Raw genomic sequence first — 16,369 nt, 5'->3', positions numbered from 1 at the left:
ACATCTACGTACTTTAGAAATTATCTACGGTTACCCATAGCCCTCAATTTTTCTAAGCTCCTTGTACCTATGCAAGAGTCTCTTAAAAGACCCTATCGTAACCGGGCCCACCACCGTACCCGGCAGCTCATTCCACGCACTCACCACTCTCTGAGTAAAATACTTACCCCTGACATTTCCTCTGTACCAGCTTCCAAACACCTTAAAACTGTGCCCTCTCGTGCTTGCTATTCAGCCCTGGGAAAAAAAGAAAGCTTCTGACTATCCACACGATCAATGTCTCTCATCATCTTATACACTTGGATCAAGTCACCATTCATCCTCCGTTGCTCCAAGGTAAAAAAGGCCAGGTTCACTAAAACTATTCTCGTAAGGCATGCCCCACAATCCAGGCAACATCCTTGTAAATCTCCTGTGCACCTTTTCTATAGTTTCCACATTCTTCCTGTAGTAAGGAACCAGAACCGTGCACAGCACTTACCGTGGGGTCTGACCAGGGTTCTATACAGCTGCAATATTACCTCTTGGTTGATGAAGGTCAATGCTTCGTATGACGTATTTAACCACATTTGTCAACCTGGCAGCAGCTTTGAGTGTCCTCTGGACTCGGACCCCAAGACCCCTCTGATCCTCCACATTGCAAAGAGTCTAACAATTCATATTATATTCTGCGATTATAATTGACCCACCAAAATGAGCCAACTTACACTTATCTGGGTTGAACTCCATCTGTCGCTCTCAGCCCAGTTTTGCATCCTATCGATGTCCCGCTGTAACATCTGACAGCCCTCCACACTATCCACAACACACCAAACCTTTGTGCCATCAACAAATTTACTCCCTCCACTTCCTCATCCAGGTCATTTATAAAAATGACAAAGGGTCGAGGTCCCAGAACAGATCCCTGAGGCACACCACCGGGTCATCGACCTCCATGAAGAATATGACCCGTCTGCACCCACTCTTTGCCTTCTGTGGGCAAGCCAGTTCTGGATGCACAAAGCAGTGTTCCCTTGGATCCCATTCTTCCTTACGTTCTCAACTAGCCTTGCATGAGGTCCCTTAAGTAATGCTTGCTCTAATGCATAAACACTGCACGTACTGCTCTACCTTCATCAATGTGATTAGTCACATCCTCAAACAATTCAGTCTGGCTGGTAAGGTACGACCTGCCTTAATCGGTAACTCCTGAAAAAGAAAATGTATATGCGTAAGCTTAATTATTACCAAATATTTCTGAACGCTGTTTCTGACTGTATGAATATATTTTGCTCTTAAACCAAAACCGTGAAATAGTGAAAGATCCTCGGCCAACAGTAGAAGTGATGCAGACCACTGGCTGTCAATTATGATGATGGTGCAGTTGTTACGCAAAATTTTCAAGGTATCTATTTTGGTTTCATAGCACACTTCATGGCGAATAGTGAGGAGCGCAAAAGAGATGGGAGATGAAAATACGTGTTAAATGGGTCGATTAGTTAATGCCTCCTGTTGAAATAAACAATTATAATATATGCAAGCCATACAAGCGAAGAGTTTCATAGTACATCAGTGGCTGTGCCATGAATAAACTCAATGACTAATTAGTATACCAATTTACAATTGTAGGCAAACTAACCATAGAATTTGGATGAAATGCATGACAAACAACAGCCGTAGGGAAATGTTGGAATATGTAATCAAAGGTAGAGAAATATACATCAAGAAATGTAATGTGTTAACAGAGACTTATAAATGGGAATTCATTTCACGATTTGTATTAGTTTTCTTACAGGTTGTGGATATTAGAATTAATGAGGAAGATGTGTTGTTTCTTTTCGATTTTCAGAAGAATTTCAGTAAAGCTCCCTGCATGGAGTTGTTCCACAACGTTATAACATACAGAATTAAGGATAGTACACTGTCACCGAGTCCATGACTGAACAAAAGACAAAATGCAAAAAAAAAAGTATAGTTACATCTTTCACGGAATTTGTCAAGCTGCGAACGGTGCGGCAGTGAATTGTGCTTGGACTACATTACTTCGGGATCTATATCAATGAAGTGAAGCCACATATCATGCTTCTGGTTCTGGTGTTGAGACAGATTTATGTGGTGTTGCGAGTAGGTGGCGGGGGGATGTCATTTGACTTCAAAGAGATCCGCACAAAAATCAGGGTGTAGGTACCGATATGCCGAATAAATCCAACATGAACAAGTGAGGCCATTCAAATTAATGCAAAAGGAAAATTTGATCTTAGGGTCAAAGATATTTTACTGTGGTTACAATAGGCAGAAGTGAGTATTATGATTGGTTCGGGATTATTAAGGAGTATAGGATTTATCTGAGTATAGCAGAAATTTAATTTAAACGAGAAACAATGTTCAGATCATTATGTATGTTACAGAAATAATCATTTTCAGTTTAAAAGGGACATTTAGGCGGGCTGCTAAGACATATGTTTTGTAAAGTGGCAAAGACATATTTTGGCATGAGCCAAACGTTGTACATTGGAGTTATATTCATTGATCTGCATCAACCCTAGGAAACTAAGGGATTAAGTAATTTGCACCAGTGGAAGAGAGAATTTTGCAAACCACTCTGATATTGACACTTGGCACATAAATTGCTGATCTATTGAAAGTTGAAAATTGTGTACTTAGCGTCGGCCCTTGCAAGACGTATCTTGCCTGTCCGGCTCGCTGTCCTCCGAAGTAGACTATCTGTGTGAATCTCCGTGTCCCAGCAAAGACATTTGAACCTTCAAATGTGTCTTTTAAATTACAACTTGGTCTATTATGACTATCACGCCAAACGAACCATGTGCCAGACATAACATATTGAAGTAAACGATGTCGTTGTGCCTATAAATAATCTATTGAAGCTCTTTTTGTACCCTTGACCATAATAAATATGAATGTGATGTGCTTTGAGTTTGGAATATTCTACAGAGTGGGTCTGCATTAGAATGCCTGTTTGTTGTAATGAATAAATACTTCCATATCTCCAGTCTCCTTGTTGTTTCAATCGCAGTCACAACATTACAGGTTCGTCCGGGATACGCTCGGAACATAATTGTATGGCTCGCAACTTCAGTAGTCTAAGTGGTGGCGGGGTGGGCAGTATTCTGATTTCTAACACCTCATTCTCGGATCTGCTTGGGCCAATAGCCATGCGATTGCGAAGTAACAAAGAACCAGGCAGAGAGCACAAGAGGTAGATGCGAACGTACAGTTTGGCTCCTGTTGTGTTTGTACATTTGTGCATAGGACCAGCTACCAGAAGTTCTGGGTACTTTGTCGAGAGAAGACTACCAATTGCGCAAGTTTTTCGGGAGCCAAATGGGTGCGCGTATACTCGTTCGATGGGCAATGAAATGAGTGTAGTGTGGCTAGTGAGAATGTGGTTGTGTGGATTACATTGTTAGAGGATTTGAGTGCACCTGGTGGGTGAACAACATTGCAAGGCTATACATGTAAGCGTGTCCTACTGCGTGTGGGGAAACCTTAGAATCAGAACACAAGGTAGACCACGGTGCAGAAAATTCAACTTGATTCCTTTTATTAAATATTTATCCCATTTATGGAGAAACTGAAATATCCCTGCATTATTGATTCTACGGTTTTCCCACACAGAGTAAGACACTAATACATCAAAAATGTGGGCTTAATTGTTAAGAGGGGAGAGCTCATAGAATATAGACAGTACTTCCTGAACACGATAAGGATGACCAGGAAATGGAGAAAGCGGGTTGGTTACGACCTGTAACCCGGAGTAACACTGTCGGTGGTCGAAAAAACGGTCAAAGAAGAAAGATGTATAAAGTTTATGTATATTTGCAAGAGAGAACGAAGTGCCAGGAATGACATAGTACAGAAATACTGGAGCTACAGAACGAAATGGAAGAATACAGAGTCAATGTAGAAGCAGAAGCACCTAGGAAGTGGGAGGGAGAGAGTGAGAGACGGGTGAGTAATTGAAGAACAAGTTGTAAAAATCAAAAACGAATTAGTTAAATTAGTTAAGGTTGTGTGTAGACTGAAAGGGAAATTGAATAAGGCCGAAAGGTAGATTGAAGGAGGTAGCAAGCATGGGAATGACGAAGGTGATGAGATGAGTAGGGAAGCATTGAAGCAGGACGTTGTCAAGCAAAGTAAGCAGAAGCAGGAGAAATTACTGTAAATCTGCCTATAGGATTGACACATTTTCTCCAGGCCAGCCATTCAAATCATCACCTCCATCCACAAGCCCTTCACTGCAGAGGAAAATCAGAACATTCCACTCGAACTGCCTTCACTTACAGTTGTGTGCGCCAATGCAGAAACTTGTCGTAAGTTAGAAGAGGGACTCGAAATCCAACAGTGCGCCCAAAGGCATATACACAATGATTATAGTTTTATGTCGAAGAAATACTGTATGTTGGAAATTATGAACCCAGAGACTCAGGGTGGAACATGGGCAACTAGTGGAAATATTTAACAAATAGGAGAAATATTTCTTGGAGAAATATAAGCAAATTAAGCAAGAGTCTTTTAAGAGACTCCTGTACATGTACACGGAGCTTAGAAAAATAGATGGTTATGGGTAACATGAGGTAATTTATAAAGTAAGTACATGTCCAGCATAGCAGTGTGGGCCGTAGGAGGGAGTAACTGGGGAATCGTAATTTCAGTTGTTTCGAAAGCCGATGATCCTGCCATAGATTGTACAGAGCGAAAATACTGGTCCTATGACGAATCCTCCGGGTTGGACAGTCCAGAGTGTAATGATATATTCTTTCTGAAAATGTTCAAGGAAGTGCTGAGACCCACCCCATAGTGGGTCTTAGATTTGGGTATAACTGTGGAATCCACCTGCTTCACATGGGTTCCTTGGACCGCTGAAAGAGGATGAAACAACGGAAAGAAACTTAATCAAGTTACTCTTTTAGATATTCTTGTGCAGTTATTTTCAGTCATTTTGAATAATTGTGTGCCTGCTATGTTGCTTAATTCATAATGATTATATATCCGGTACGTAAATGTAATTCGTCAATACAACACATGACACATAAGTGCCTCTCGTAAAAGTAAACACTAATTTAGACTCGCATTTCTGACTCTCTGCATTTTGCTGTAAATTAGTTTTAAGCTTTCGTGTTACAAAACACAATATCGGCAACGAGGAAGCTTAACCAAACCGAGACGACTACCTATCTGAAGAACCGCAGCGAGACAATCCAGGTAAAAAAGAAAACGCAGTGCAGCTCTGGTCTCATCGGAAGAGAAATAGAGAAACGAATAAGTTAAAAATACAGCAAATCACGAGTTAACAAACAATGACAGCATGCACTGTTTGTTAACACTGATAGCAATCAAAGATATTTTTTAAATATCAGAAATTGCTGGCTGCATCGGAACGATCGACGCGTTTCATTGCACAAAACTAATTGAATGCTGTATACAGAAACAAACTGAGCAATATTTTAAAACAAATGGAATGGGGAATGAGAAAAAAAGTACTAATTTTGCTGAGTGTGCTAGATTTAACAGTTTGCTTAGGTGTTGGAATGCTCCAACCAAAGTGACCGAAATGGGCTTTGCTGATATCACGAAAATAATGCAGGAACTTTTGGAACCGGAACGATTAAAATACTTTACACTTTATTGTCGCCAAACAATTGATACTAGAGCGTGCAATCATCACAGAGATATTTGATTCTGCGCTTCGTGCTCGCTGGAGTACCAATCGATAGCAAATAGTAAAAATTTAAATTATAAATGATAAATAGAAAATAGAAAAGAGAAAGTAAGGTAGTGCAAAAAACCGAGAGGCAGGTCCGGATATTTGGAGGGTGCGGCCCAGATCCGGGTCAGGATCCGTTCAGCAGTCTTATCACAGTTGGAAAGAAGCTGTTCCCAAATCTGGCCTTACGAGTCTTCAAGTTCCTGAGCCTTCTCCCGGAGGGAAGAGGGACGAAAAATGTATTGGCTGGGTGGGTCGTGTGCTTGATTATCCTGGCAGCACTGCTCCGACAGCGTACGGTGTAAAGTGAGTCCAAGGACGGAAGATTGGATTGTGTGATGTGCTGCGCTGTGTTCACGATCTTCTGCAGCTTCTTCCGGTCTTGGACAGGACAACTTCCATACCAAGTTGTGATGCACCCTAGAAGAATGCTTTGAATTGTGCATCTATAAAAATTAGTGAGGGTTTTAGGGGACAGGCCAAATTTCTTTAGCTTTCTTAGGAAATAAAGGCGCTGGTGGGCCTCCTTGGCAGTGGACTCTGCTTGGTTGGACTAAGTCAGCTCATTTGTGATATTGACCCCGAGGAACATAAAACTTTTGACCTGTTCCACTTGCGCACCACCAATGTAAATGGGGTTGTGCGGTCCGCTACTCCTACTGAAGCCAACAACCAATTCCTTCGTCTTGCTGACGTTGAGGGATAGGTTATTGTCTTCGCATCATGCCAGCAGGTTCTTAACTTCGTCTCTGCATTCAAACTCATCATTACCCGAGATAGGCCTACAATTATGGTGTGATCAGCAAACCTATATATTGAGTTCGATGTAAACTTGGCGACGCAATCATGGGTGTACAGTGAGTACAGCAGGGTGCTGAGTACACAGCCTTGTGGGGCACCGGTGCTCAGAGAGATTGTGGAGGAGAGCGTATCCCCTATTTTTACAGCCTGGGTCCTGTCTGTGCGGATTGCTAATTGAGGATAATAAGTGGAAACAATAGGAAGAGGACTCGGTTTCATGGCACGTGGCTGAATTAAAGGGATAGTCTGAGGATTGTCAGTGCGGTTATTGTCCGAACGGCGCACAGAATGATAGATTAGTTCGTAGAATCTTACACAAGAGCATTTAAGACATCTCCGTCCTGGAGCACAACTTATGTTTAAAAGAGCAATTGAAACAGCTGTTGAAATGCACAAAAAAGGGGAACAGCTGAGCTCCAGTCAAGCGTGTAAGTGAGCATGAACAAATTTTCAAGTCTAAACAGAAATAGACCTTATCGAACAAATTATCCTTCCGTTGTGACAGGGGATCATATTTAACGGACAAATGTCCGTTAAAGGCAAGACTTGCAGAAAATTCAACAAAGTAAAACATATACAAGGAGTACGTCGGATATACAAAAATAAATGGATGGCCCAGGGAAGAGGCGAAGATAACAAGTCAAGGTGTAGTTGCAATAAGCGCACTGATCTGCAAGCTGTTTATGAAAAATCTGATAATCATGAAAGTGGCTGTTACACACCAAAGAAAACTTGTCTAAAATCTCTTAGCACTTTAGCGTAATGTGATGCGTCAATTATCAAACTTACAAACATGAAAGCAAATAGTGAAAAGACAACTGCCAATATTGACAAAAAGATATCTACTAAATAGTTCCGTACTATTCTTGTCTAGTGTGACCTCCTGGCAGCACCTGCAGTATTTCACTCCCCCTCCACAACATCAGCTTCTTTTGCTGACATGTAGACATACCACTTTTAATTACTTTAAGACTACAAACCAATTAGAATATAAGACCATAAAACCACCAGATATAGGAGCTGAGTTAGTTTTGAGCCATCAAGTCTGGTCCGCCATTTCATCATGGCAAGGGAAGAGATTGATGAGCCTCTGGCTAGGATCTTTATGTCCTCGTTGTCCACGGGAATGGTACCGGAGGATTGGAGGGAGGCGAATGTTGTCTCCTTGTTCAAAAAAGGTAGTAGGGATAGTCCGGGTAATTATAGACCAGTGAGACTTACGTCTGTGGTGGGAAAGCTGTTGGAAAAAATTCGTAGAGATAGGACCTATAGGCATTTAGAGAATCATGGTCTGATCAGGGACAGTCAGCATGGCTTTGTGAAGGGCAGATCGTGTCTAACAAGCCCGAGAGAGTTCTTTGAGGAGGTGACCAGGCATATAGATGAGGATAGTGCAGTGGATTTTAGTAAGGCAGTTGACAAGGTTCCACACGGTAGGTTTATTCAGAAAGTCAGAAGGCATGGGATTCAGGGAAGAAAGAGTTCCCTCTGCCCCCTCTCCCAGCTGCCTACTACCTCCCTTATGGATCCGCCTCCTTCTACTACTCATTGTGTTTTCCCCTATTCCTTCTTCACCTTTCCTGCCTATCATCTCCCTGCTTCCCTTCCCCCACTCCGTTATCTTTCCGCTAACTAGTTTTTCACCTGGAACCTACCAGCCTTCTCCTTCCCACCCTCCTCCCCACCTTCTTTATAGGGCTTTTGCCCCTTCCCTCTTCAGTCCTGACGAAGTGTTCCGGCCCGAGATTTTGACTGATCGTTTCCACGGATGCTACCCGACCTGCTGAGTTTCTCCAGCGTGTTGTGAGTGTTGCTTAGACCCCAGCATCTGCAGAGTATTTCGTGTTTAGAAAGTGTACTTGATCATCGCCGGTGTCTCCCACCACGTAGTTTTGCCTGATCTATTTGGACTGAGCATAAGGATGACCATGATTATCGGTGCTAGGCAAAATAAGATCTTTTCACTGACTTTTATGTATAAATCTTCAATTAAACATTTCCTGAGATGGCTTAACACTGTGCTGCCGCACAGACAGAAATGTTGAATCTAGATGATATTAGCTGAGTATGTACCATGCTAACATGGATCGGTTAACCGGAAGTGTCTGGATCCATAAGACCATAAGACAAAGGAGCAGAAGTCGGCCATTCGGCCCATCGAGTCTGCTTCGTCATTTTATCAGGAGCAGATCCATTCTCCCATTTAGTCCCACTCCCCCGCCTTCTCACCATCACCTTTGATGCCCTGGTTACTCAGATACCTATCAATCTCTGTCTTAAATACACCCAATGACTTGGTCTCCACTGCTGCCCGTGGCAACAGATTCCATAGATTCACCACCCTCTGGCTAAAAAAAATTCTTCGCATCTCTGTTCTGAATGGGCGCCCTTCAATCCTTAAGTTATGCCCTCTCGTACTAGACTTCCCCATTTTGAGAAACAACTTTGCTACATTCACTCTGTCCATGCCTTTCAACCTTCGAAATGTTTCTATGAGGTCCCCCCTCATTCTTCTAAACTCCAAGGAATATAGTCCAAGAGCGGATAAAAGGTACTCATATGTAAACCCGCTCATTTCCAGAATTATTCTAGTGAATCCTCTCTGTACCTTCTCCAACGTCAGCACATCCTTTCTGAAATTAGGAACCCAAAGCTGCCCACACTACTCCAAGTGAGGTCTTACCAGCGCCTTATAGAGCCTTAACATCACATCCCTGCTCCTATACTCTATTCCTCTAGAAATGAATGCCAACATTGCATTCGCCTTCTTCACCACCGACTCAACCGGGAGGTTAACCTTAAGGGTATCCTGAACGAGGACTCCCAAGTCCCGTTGCATCTCAGAACTTTGAATTCTCTTCCCATTTAAATAATAATCTGCCCGTTTATTTCTTCTGCCAAAGCGCAAAACCATACACTTTCCAACATTGTATTTCATTTGCCACTTCTTTGCCTATTCTTCCAAATCTATCCAAGTCTTTCTGCAGACTCTTCGTTTCCTTAGCACTACCGGCCCCTCCACCTATCTTTGTACCATCAGCAAACTTAGCCACAAAGCCATCTATTCCATAACCCAAATCGTTGATGTACAACGTAAAAAGGAGTGGCCCCAACACGGATCCCTGTGGAACATCACTGGTAACCGGCAGCCAACCAGAGTAGGATCCCTTTATTCCCACTCTCTATTTCCTGCGAATCAGCCAACGCTCTATCCACGTATGTAACTTTCCCGTAATTCCATGGGCTCTTATTTTGTTAAGTAGCCTCATGTGTGGTACCTTGATAAAGGCCTTCTGAAAATCCAAATATACAACATCTCCCTTGTCTAGCCTACTTGTAGTTTCCTCAAAAAATTGTAATATGTTTGTCAGGCAGGATTTTCCTTTAAGGAAACCATGCTGAGTTTTGCCTATCTTGTCATATGCCTCCAGGTACTCCGTCACCTCATCCTTGACAATGGACTCCAACAACTTCCCAACCACCGATGTCAAGCTAACAGGTCTATAATTTCCTTTTTGCTGCCTTGCCACATTCTTAAAAAGCGGACTGAGATTTGCAATCTTCCAGTCCTCCGGAACCATGCCAGACTCTATCGACTTTTGAAAGATCATTGCTATTGCCTCGGCAATCTCCACAGCTACTTCCTTCAGACACGAGGGTGCATTCCATATTGTCTGGGAGATTGATCTGCCCTTAGACTATTCAGCTTCCTGAGTACTTTCTCTGTCGTAATTGTAACTGCGCACACTTCTCTTCCCTGCCATGCTTGAGTGTCCGGTATACTGCTGATGTCTTCCTCAGTGAAGACTGATGCAAAATACTCGTTCAGTTCCTCTGCCATTTCCTTATCTCCCATTACAATTTCTCCAGCATCATTTTCTATCGGTCCTATACCTACTCTCACTCGTCTTTTACTCTTTATACACATGAAAAAGCTTTTAATATCCTTTTTGATATTATTTACTAGTTTCCGTTCACGTTCATCTTTTCCCTCTTAATGACCTTCTTAGTTTCCTTCTGTACGCTTTTAAATACTTTCCAATCCTCTGTTTTCCAATAATTTTTGCTTCCTTGTATGCCCTCTCCGTTGCTTTAACTTTGGCTTTGATTTCTCTTGTCAGCCACGGTGTTATCCTTTTTCTATTCGAAAATTTCTTCTTTTTTTGAATATACCTGTCTTGCACCTTCCTCACCTCGCATAAACTCCAGCCACTGCTGCTGTGCTGTCCTTCCCGCCAGAGTCCCTTTCCAGTCAACTTTGGCCAGTTCCTCTCTCAGGCCACTATAATCTCCTTAACTCCACTAAAATACCAAAACATTGGGTTTCTGCTTCTCTTTTTCAGATTTCACAGTGAACTGAATCCTGTTATGATCACTGCCTCCTAAGGGTTCCTTCACCTCAATCTCTCTAATCACCTCCAGCTCATTACACAACACCTGATCCAATACAGCCGATCCCCTAGTGGGCTCAACAACAAGCTGTTCTAAAAAGTCATCTCGCAGACGTTCTACAAATTCTCTCTCTTGACATCCACTGCTGACCTGATTTTCTCAGTCCACTCGCATGTTAAAATCCCCCACAATTATCATAACACTGCCCTTCTCACAAGCTTTTTCTACTTACTGTTGAAATGATCAATGCTCTATCGTTCTATGACGCAATCACTCTCTATCCGTTGACACCTACCTTGTGGTGTTTGCAGAACAGCTTCGCTACTGAGGTTCCGTAGAGGCTTGTTTTTGGGTTAGGCTGATGCATCCTCAACAGTTTTCCATAGTCGCTGTATGTTAACACACATCCCGCCGATGTAGTGGTGGCAGAGATATTCGGAAAAGTGACAGGTGACGATCCACCTTTTTTTTGTCATATTGCTTTACTGGTACCGGCACATTTCTAAAAGCAATGTGTATAATCCTGAACTAATGTAAATCGGAGGTAAATTTATTGTGCCAATAGATATCAGGGTCAATTTTAATATCACCAACATATGCCGTGATTTTTTAAAAAAAAACTTATGGCAGCAGTACAATTCAGTACATAATAATGAGAAAAATAACTGTAAATTGTATTAAGTATATTCAGCTCATATATGTCCTGTGTGATGGGGATCCTTCAAGACGGACGCAGCTTCTCCGCCATCCTGCTCCACTGCTGTTCAAAGTCTTTAGCGCTGTTGAAAAGGGCCATGAATAGTGAATGATGTTTCTCCACCATTTCTTTTGGCTGGCACATGATGATCATTTTTACGTGTGGCGAGGTACTTTGAAATACTTTGCATTGAATGCCATCCATAGAGATAACCTTATCACAGAACACCGCAGTAGTAGATGGGGAACCAACAACAGAATGCAGGATTTAGTGGTATATTTAGAGAGAAAGTGCAATGCAGGTAGATAGCTATGTGCATGGTCGGAACGAGGTAGGCTGCAAATCGATCTTATTGCACTACAGAACCATTCAATACCCTTCTAGCAATGGGGGTAGAAGCTGTCCATCACCCTGGGTGTACACAAATCCAGATGTTCATTGATGAAATAGTTGTAAATACACTGTCAGGAACCTTCACGGTGATTTAGTCTGTAGCAGAGAATAAAGAGAAACCGTTATTTGTTGATTTCGATTAGATTTGCTACCGTTCGTTGATGCTACATAGACTAATGTTGTATTCAAATCAAGTGTGGTTGCTGCCAGGTTGTTTTAAGACTGCAGTTTGTGTTGGATCAAGGCTGTGGTGAGTTCCGAATGTGGTGAGCCCCATGCAAATCAGTTGTTAACGGATTACAGGAGAATAATTACCTGAATGAAACACAGCCAAGAAGGGCAACACCTGATAGATGTTTACAAAATTTTACGAGAGATAGTTATCATAGATAGTCAGCACCTTTTCCGCAGGGCAGTGATTCCATAAATTCCTGAGCATGAATACAAGATGAAAGAGGATAAGTTTAATGGAGACCTGAGGGCACGCCTTTTGCACAGAAAGTAGTAGCTGTCTGGAACGGGATTTCGGAGTTAGTCATAGAACCAAATACGATACAGACATAGAAAAGGTTATTAGGTGAAGCATATGCATATTCAAGGATGGCAGAAATGGCTGATTAACATTTTAGTCTTGATCAAACATTATTTTCAGTGCAAATTTCAGAAATGGATTATTAACACAGAACAGGTATGACAGCACAGTACGGGAAATTCGGCACAGGATGTTGGATATTGTGCCAACCTTTTAACCTACTCCAAGTTCACTCTAAACTTATAGCAGTCTAAACTTATACCTGTATAGCAGTCAATTTTTTTCTGTTATTCATTTGCTTATATTGGACTTTCTTCAATGCCTCCTGTTTTCATGTCGGGGCTCTGTTCAAAGCTCATTTTCAACGGCACATCAATCTACCACGTTCCTCACTATGCTTGGTCCAACTAGAACACCTAAAATAGCTTTCTGGGAATACAGCAGCAAAACTCAAGAACAGCTCCAATCCTACTGTGTGAGACCGGTAAATGGCTCAGATGCACGATATGTTGGACTCCGACCTCACAATATACTCCGTTATGATCTGAAAGCTTATTATTTACCTGTTCTGCACTTTTCTGATTTGCATCACTGACGACTTGCCGTCAGTCCAGATGGAGTTGCTAACTGCTACGTTCTTTAGTTTGTTTCAACAGGTAGATAAAATGGGAAAGGATGGGAAACATGAATGGTAACATTTCTAAGAGTTTGATCAGCCAGGTTTGCAGGTCGGAAATACAACAAACCGGAGATAAATGGAATGAGATAGAGATAAGCCATGAAATGTGCCAAATGGGGACATTTGAAAAGTGTATCATGGGCAGCATGGAGGAGCTCGGCAGAAAGGCCTCCATTAATGCTATATTAATCTATAACTCCGAAAACTACTGTATATATCGTATGAACTTAACCATTACCGAAATAGTACTAGTTCCCAAAGCCGTTTGTGACTATATGAATAAATGCTGTTCTTAAACCAAAACTAAGTAAAATTGTGAACGATGCTTCGACCACACATATTAAAGTGGAAGTTTTGTTGACAACTGATGATCGATTATGTAATAATGTAACTGTTCTGCAAAGTATTAATAGAATCTATGTTGGTTTAATCTTGCTTAGAGCAGAGTTCAAGTGATAACTGAATATAATAGATGGTGGGTGCAAATACGTTCTGTAGTAATGAACTATTCTAATATATAGAAGTCGTACAAGACAAGCTTATCAGCTTTTTAAGGACAATTGTATCACAGTAAATTAGCGTGAGTAACATGAGTAAACTAATTTATCGACACGCTGGATCGGGGCCCAACCAATCCTTCTGGGATAGGGTCTTTTCCTCTCGAGGATCCCGCGGCGCATTTTTGGGAACGTATTTTCCCAGAGACTCCAGTTCGTTCCCTCACTGATTCCCCTCTAAGTTTCCCGACCCCCCTTTCCGCTGGGACACCCGGGAACTCTCCCTCCACATTCCCGCTTGAAGTGCCCCTCTTCCCCGCAGTTATAGTACACGCCTCGCCTCGCCGGACCCCGGCCTCCGCCTGGTCTCAGTGCCATCCCTCGCTTCTGGGAGGGGCCTTCTCCGCTAGTCCCCTCCCGCAGAGAGACCCCACCTGCCACGACCCCCTTTTATGTCTCGCGCGTGTAACTGGCCCCGGTCATTTCACCTCAAGAGTCTACTACCGAGGACTGTACCTTGTTAACAGAGCCCTCTTCCGCTTCCAATTCGTACTCCTCCTCCCTTACCTCTCTGAGCAACAGAACAAAAGATGTGTGTGTGTGTGGCGGGGATGGGGGGGGGGGGTGTGGACGCGCTCTACGAGACTGCCGGAGGTTCTTAGCGATCGCATCATGTCTCTGCGCGCCCCTGACTACCTGGTCGATCCTTATCCGATCCACCTCAGCGGCCGAAATGACTCCCCGGCGCCTCAAGCAATTTAGCTCATGCTCAAGTCGAAGAAGATACTCAGAAAGCTTTTCCCCTTTCTCCTGACGCAGATTCTGAATCCCCCCTAAAAGACCCACCCGGCTTTCAGTCAGCCTAAACGCCCCACTTAATACGCAGGCATGAGTAACCGGTATATCCGTGATCTCATACCAAAGTTCGATCTTATCCGCGCCCATCCATTCTAATTTAACTCGGGCGACTTACCCCTTATCCTGACAGAATTCAAATCCGCGAGACGAGGCCCAAAATGTAACGGCCCTTTGCCCCCACTGACTCCCGTTGCCTAGGCTGAATCGCCGTCGACCCTGCCAAACAGTGCAAATGCTTTGGCGCCGATAAGGTGTGAGTCGCTCAATGATCAGCCAACACACAAATATGAAACAATATACAAAGTGGGAATAAAGAATTATACTTTATAGCTAATTTTGGTGATGGGTTAGTAGCAACAACTAAATGATAAGGCGCCACATAAGTAACTTATCAGTCTTGTGCACATAATATATTAATACGTTGGAACTCACGCCTCCGATTCCATCCACAACGTCCTTCCGAGATTCCAGCCACCCTCCGAACCCCCGAGGTCCGGTATCCGCCGCCCTAGAACCGCTGTCCGTTCCTCACACATCCGTCCTCTCCGCTCGCCTCCTAGAAAAGCCCGCGCTCCTCAACTCAGCACACATATACAAGATAACAGAACATGACTTCCATTAGCTGACAAATAAATACAGTTTCCATTATCACATTGTATAACCCAAACATTGCTGTTACAGAGAACCCCTTGCTCAGCAGTTAACAGTAAGAGAAGCCATTTTGGTAATAAGCAATTAACAGTTAACTGTCTGTCTAGTTTTACTGAGAGCCCTACAGTATTGATGAACTTTTTCTTCAATTATGATGACGTATTCTTTTTTTCTGGGATATGCTCTCTTTCAAGCTTAGTGGTGTCTACTTCTTATCAAAATTGCATATGCTTGTCTGGAGTGCTGATTCTTCTTTTGGTTGATGAAATTATATTTTTAAAGTTTTAACTGACTATTATGTAGATCTTTAATATCTGTTATTCCTCTCCCAACTTCTGTCCCAGGCCATGTTAATCTACGTGCATTGCAATGTGTATAATTTTTTTTGAACTTTGTCATTTCAGTTATTATTTTTCTTTATAAGCTTTCCTGTTAATATAATTATTTCTTTACGTATTTACGCATTTTGTTGTCTATTACACACAAGTTATCCGTCATGGTCTGTGTGTTTTCCAATGATTCTCTGGTGTTTCTTTGTATTTACTCTGAAGTGACCTCAAGAAGCATAATCTCAGTATAGGATGACATAAATATACTTTGATGTTAATATTACTTTGAAATTTGAATTTGGGATGTTAACTCCTATGAATCTCTCCATGCTCTGAAGCTCAGCATCGTTGAAATAAAGGAGCAAGTGCACCATCGCAATTCCTGAAGTCAACAACCATCGTTTTTATTTTCAGCATATCTTGGAAGTTTTTTTTTTAATCATAACACCATGTAAGCACACTGTTTCGTTCTCGTACACTGCCTAATCATTTGTGTAATATTGCACCCTCCAGTGGTGTCATCGGCAAATGTTTCACTGGATTTCAAGCAGAATATGCCCACAGAGTCATGAATTTACAGGGAGTAGAATCGGGGGCAAAGGACGTAGCTTTTTCGAGGGAGCAGTATTAAGACAATTCGCAATAGAGACTTTGTTGCCTCTCGGACAGAATTCCTGGTCAATAAAAGACTCCCGCTCTGGTTCCTCAATACATCATTATTGGCTGATTTTTTCAACTCTTCCCAAGTGCGAGTCGTGTGTGAAATTATCAGTGATACTTGTATTCTGCTGGGGAAGCAAAAGAGTGCAAATGCTGGAATCTGGATGGGATCAGGT

At 42.4% G+C, this 16,369-nt stretch overlaps 1 protein-coding gene across 1 annotated transcript in view; it reads right to left on the bottom strand.

Moving 5' to 3' along the window:
- The window catches only part of LOC140196982 (extracellular calcium-sensing receptor-like), a 25,690-nt gene extending 10,601 nt beyond the window's left edge, over positions 1 to 15,089 (bottom strand). The window contains exon 1 of the mRNA XM_072256917.1: positions 14,986 to 15,089. Coding sequence (XP_072113018.1) covers positions 14,986 to 15,089 — 104 coding nt within the window. The remainder of the gene's footprint in view (positions 1 to 14,985) is intronic.
- Between the last annotated feature and the right edge of the window lie 1,280 nt (positions 15,090 to 16,369).

Source organism: Mobula birostris, chromosome 4 (assembly GCF_030028105.1).
Source record: "Mobula birostris isolate sMobBir1 chromosome 4, sMobBir1.hap1, whole genome shotgun sequence".
NCBI classification, from domain to species: domain Eukaryota; kingdom Metazoa; phylum Chordata; class Chondrichthyes; order Myliobatiformes; family Myliobatidae; genus Mobula; species Mobula birostris.
Note: the sequence above shows the minus strand (reverse complement) of the source record. Positions and strands in the feature narration are given on the sequence as shown.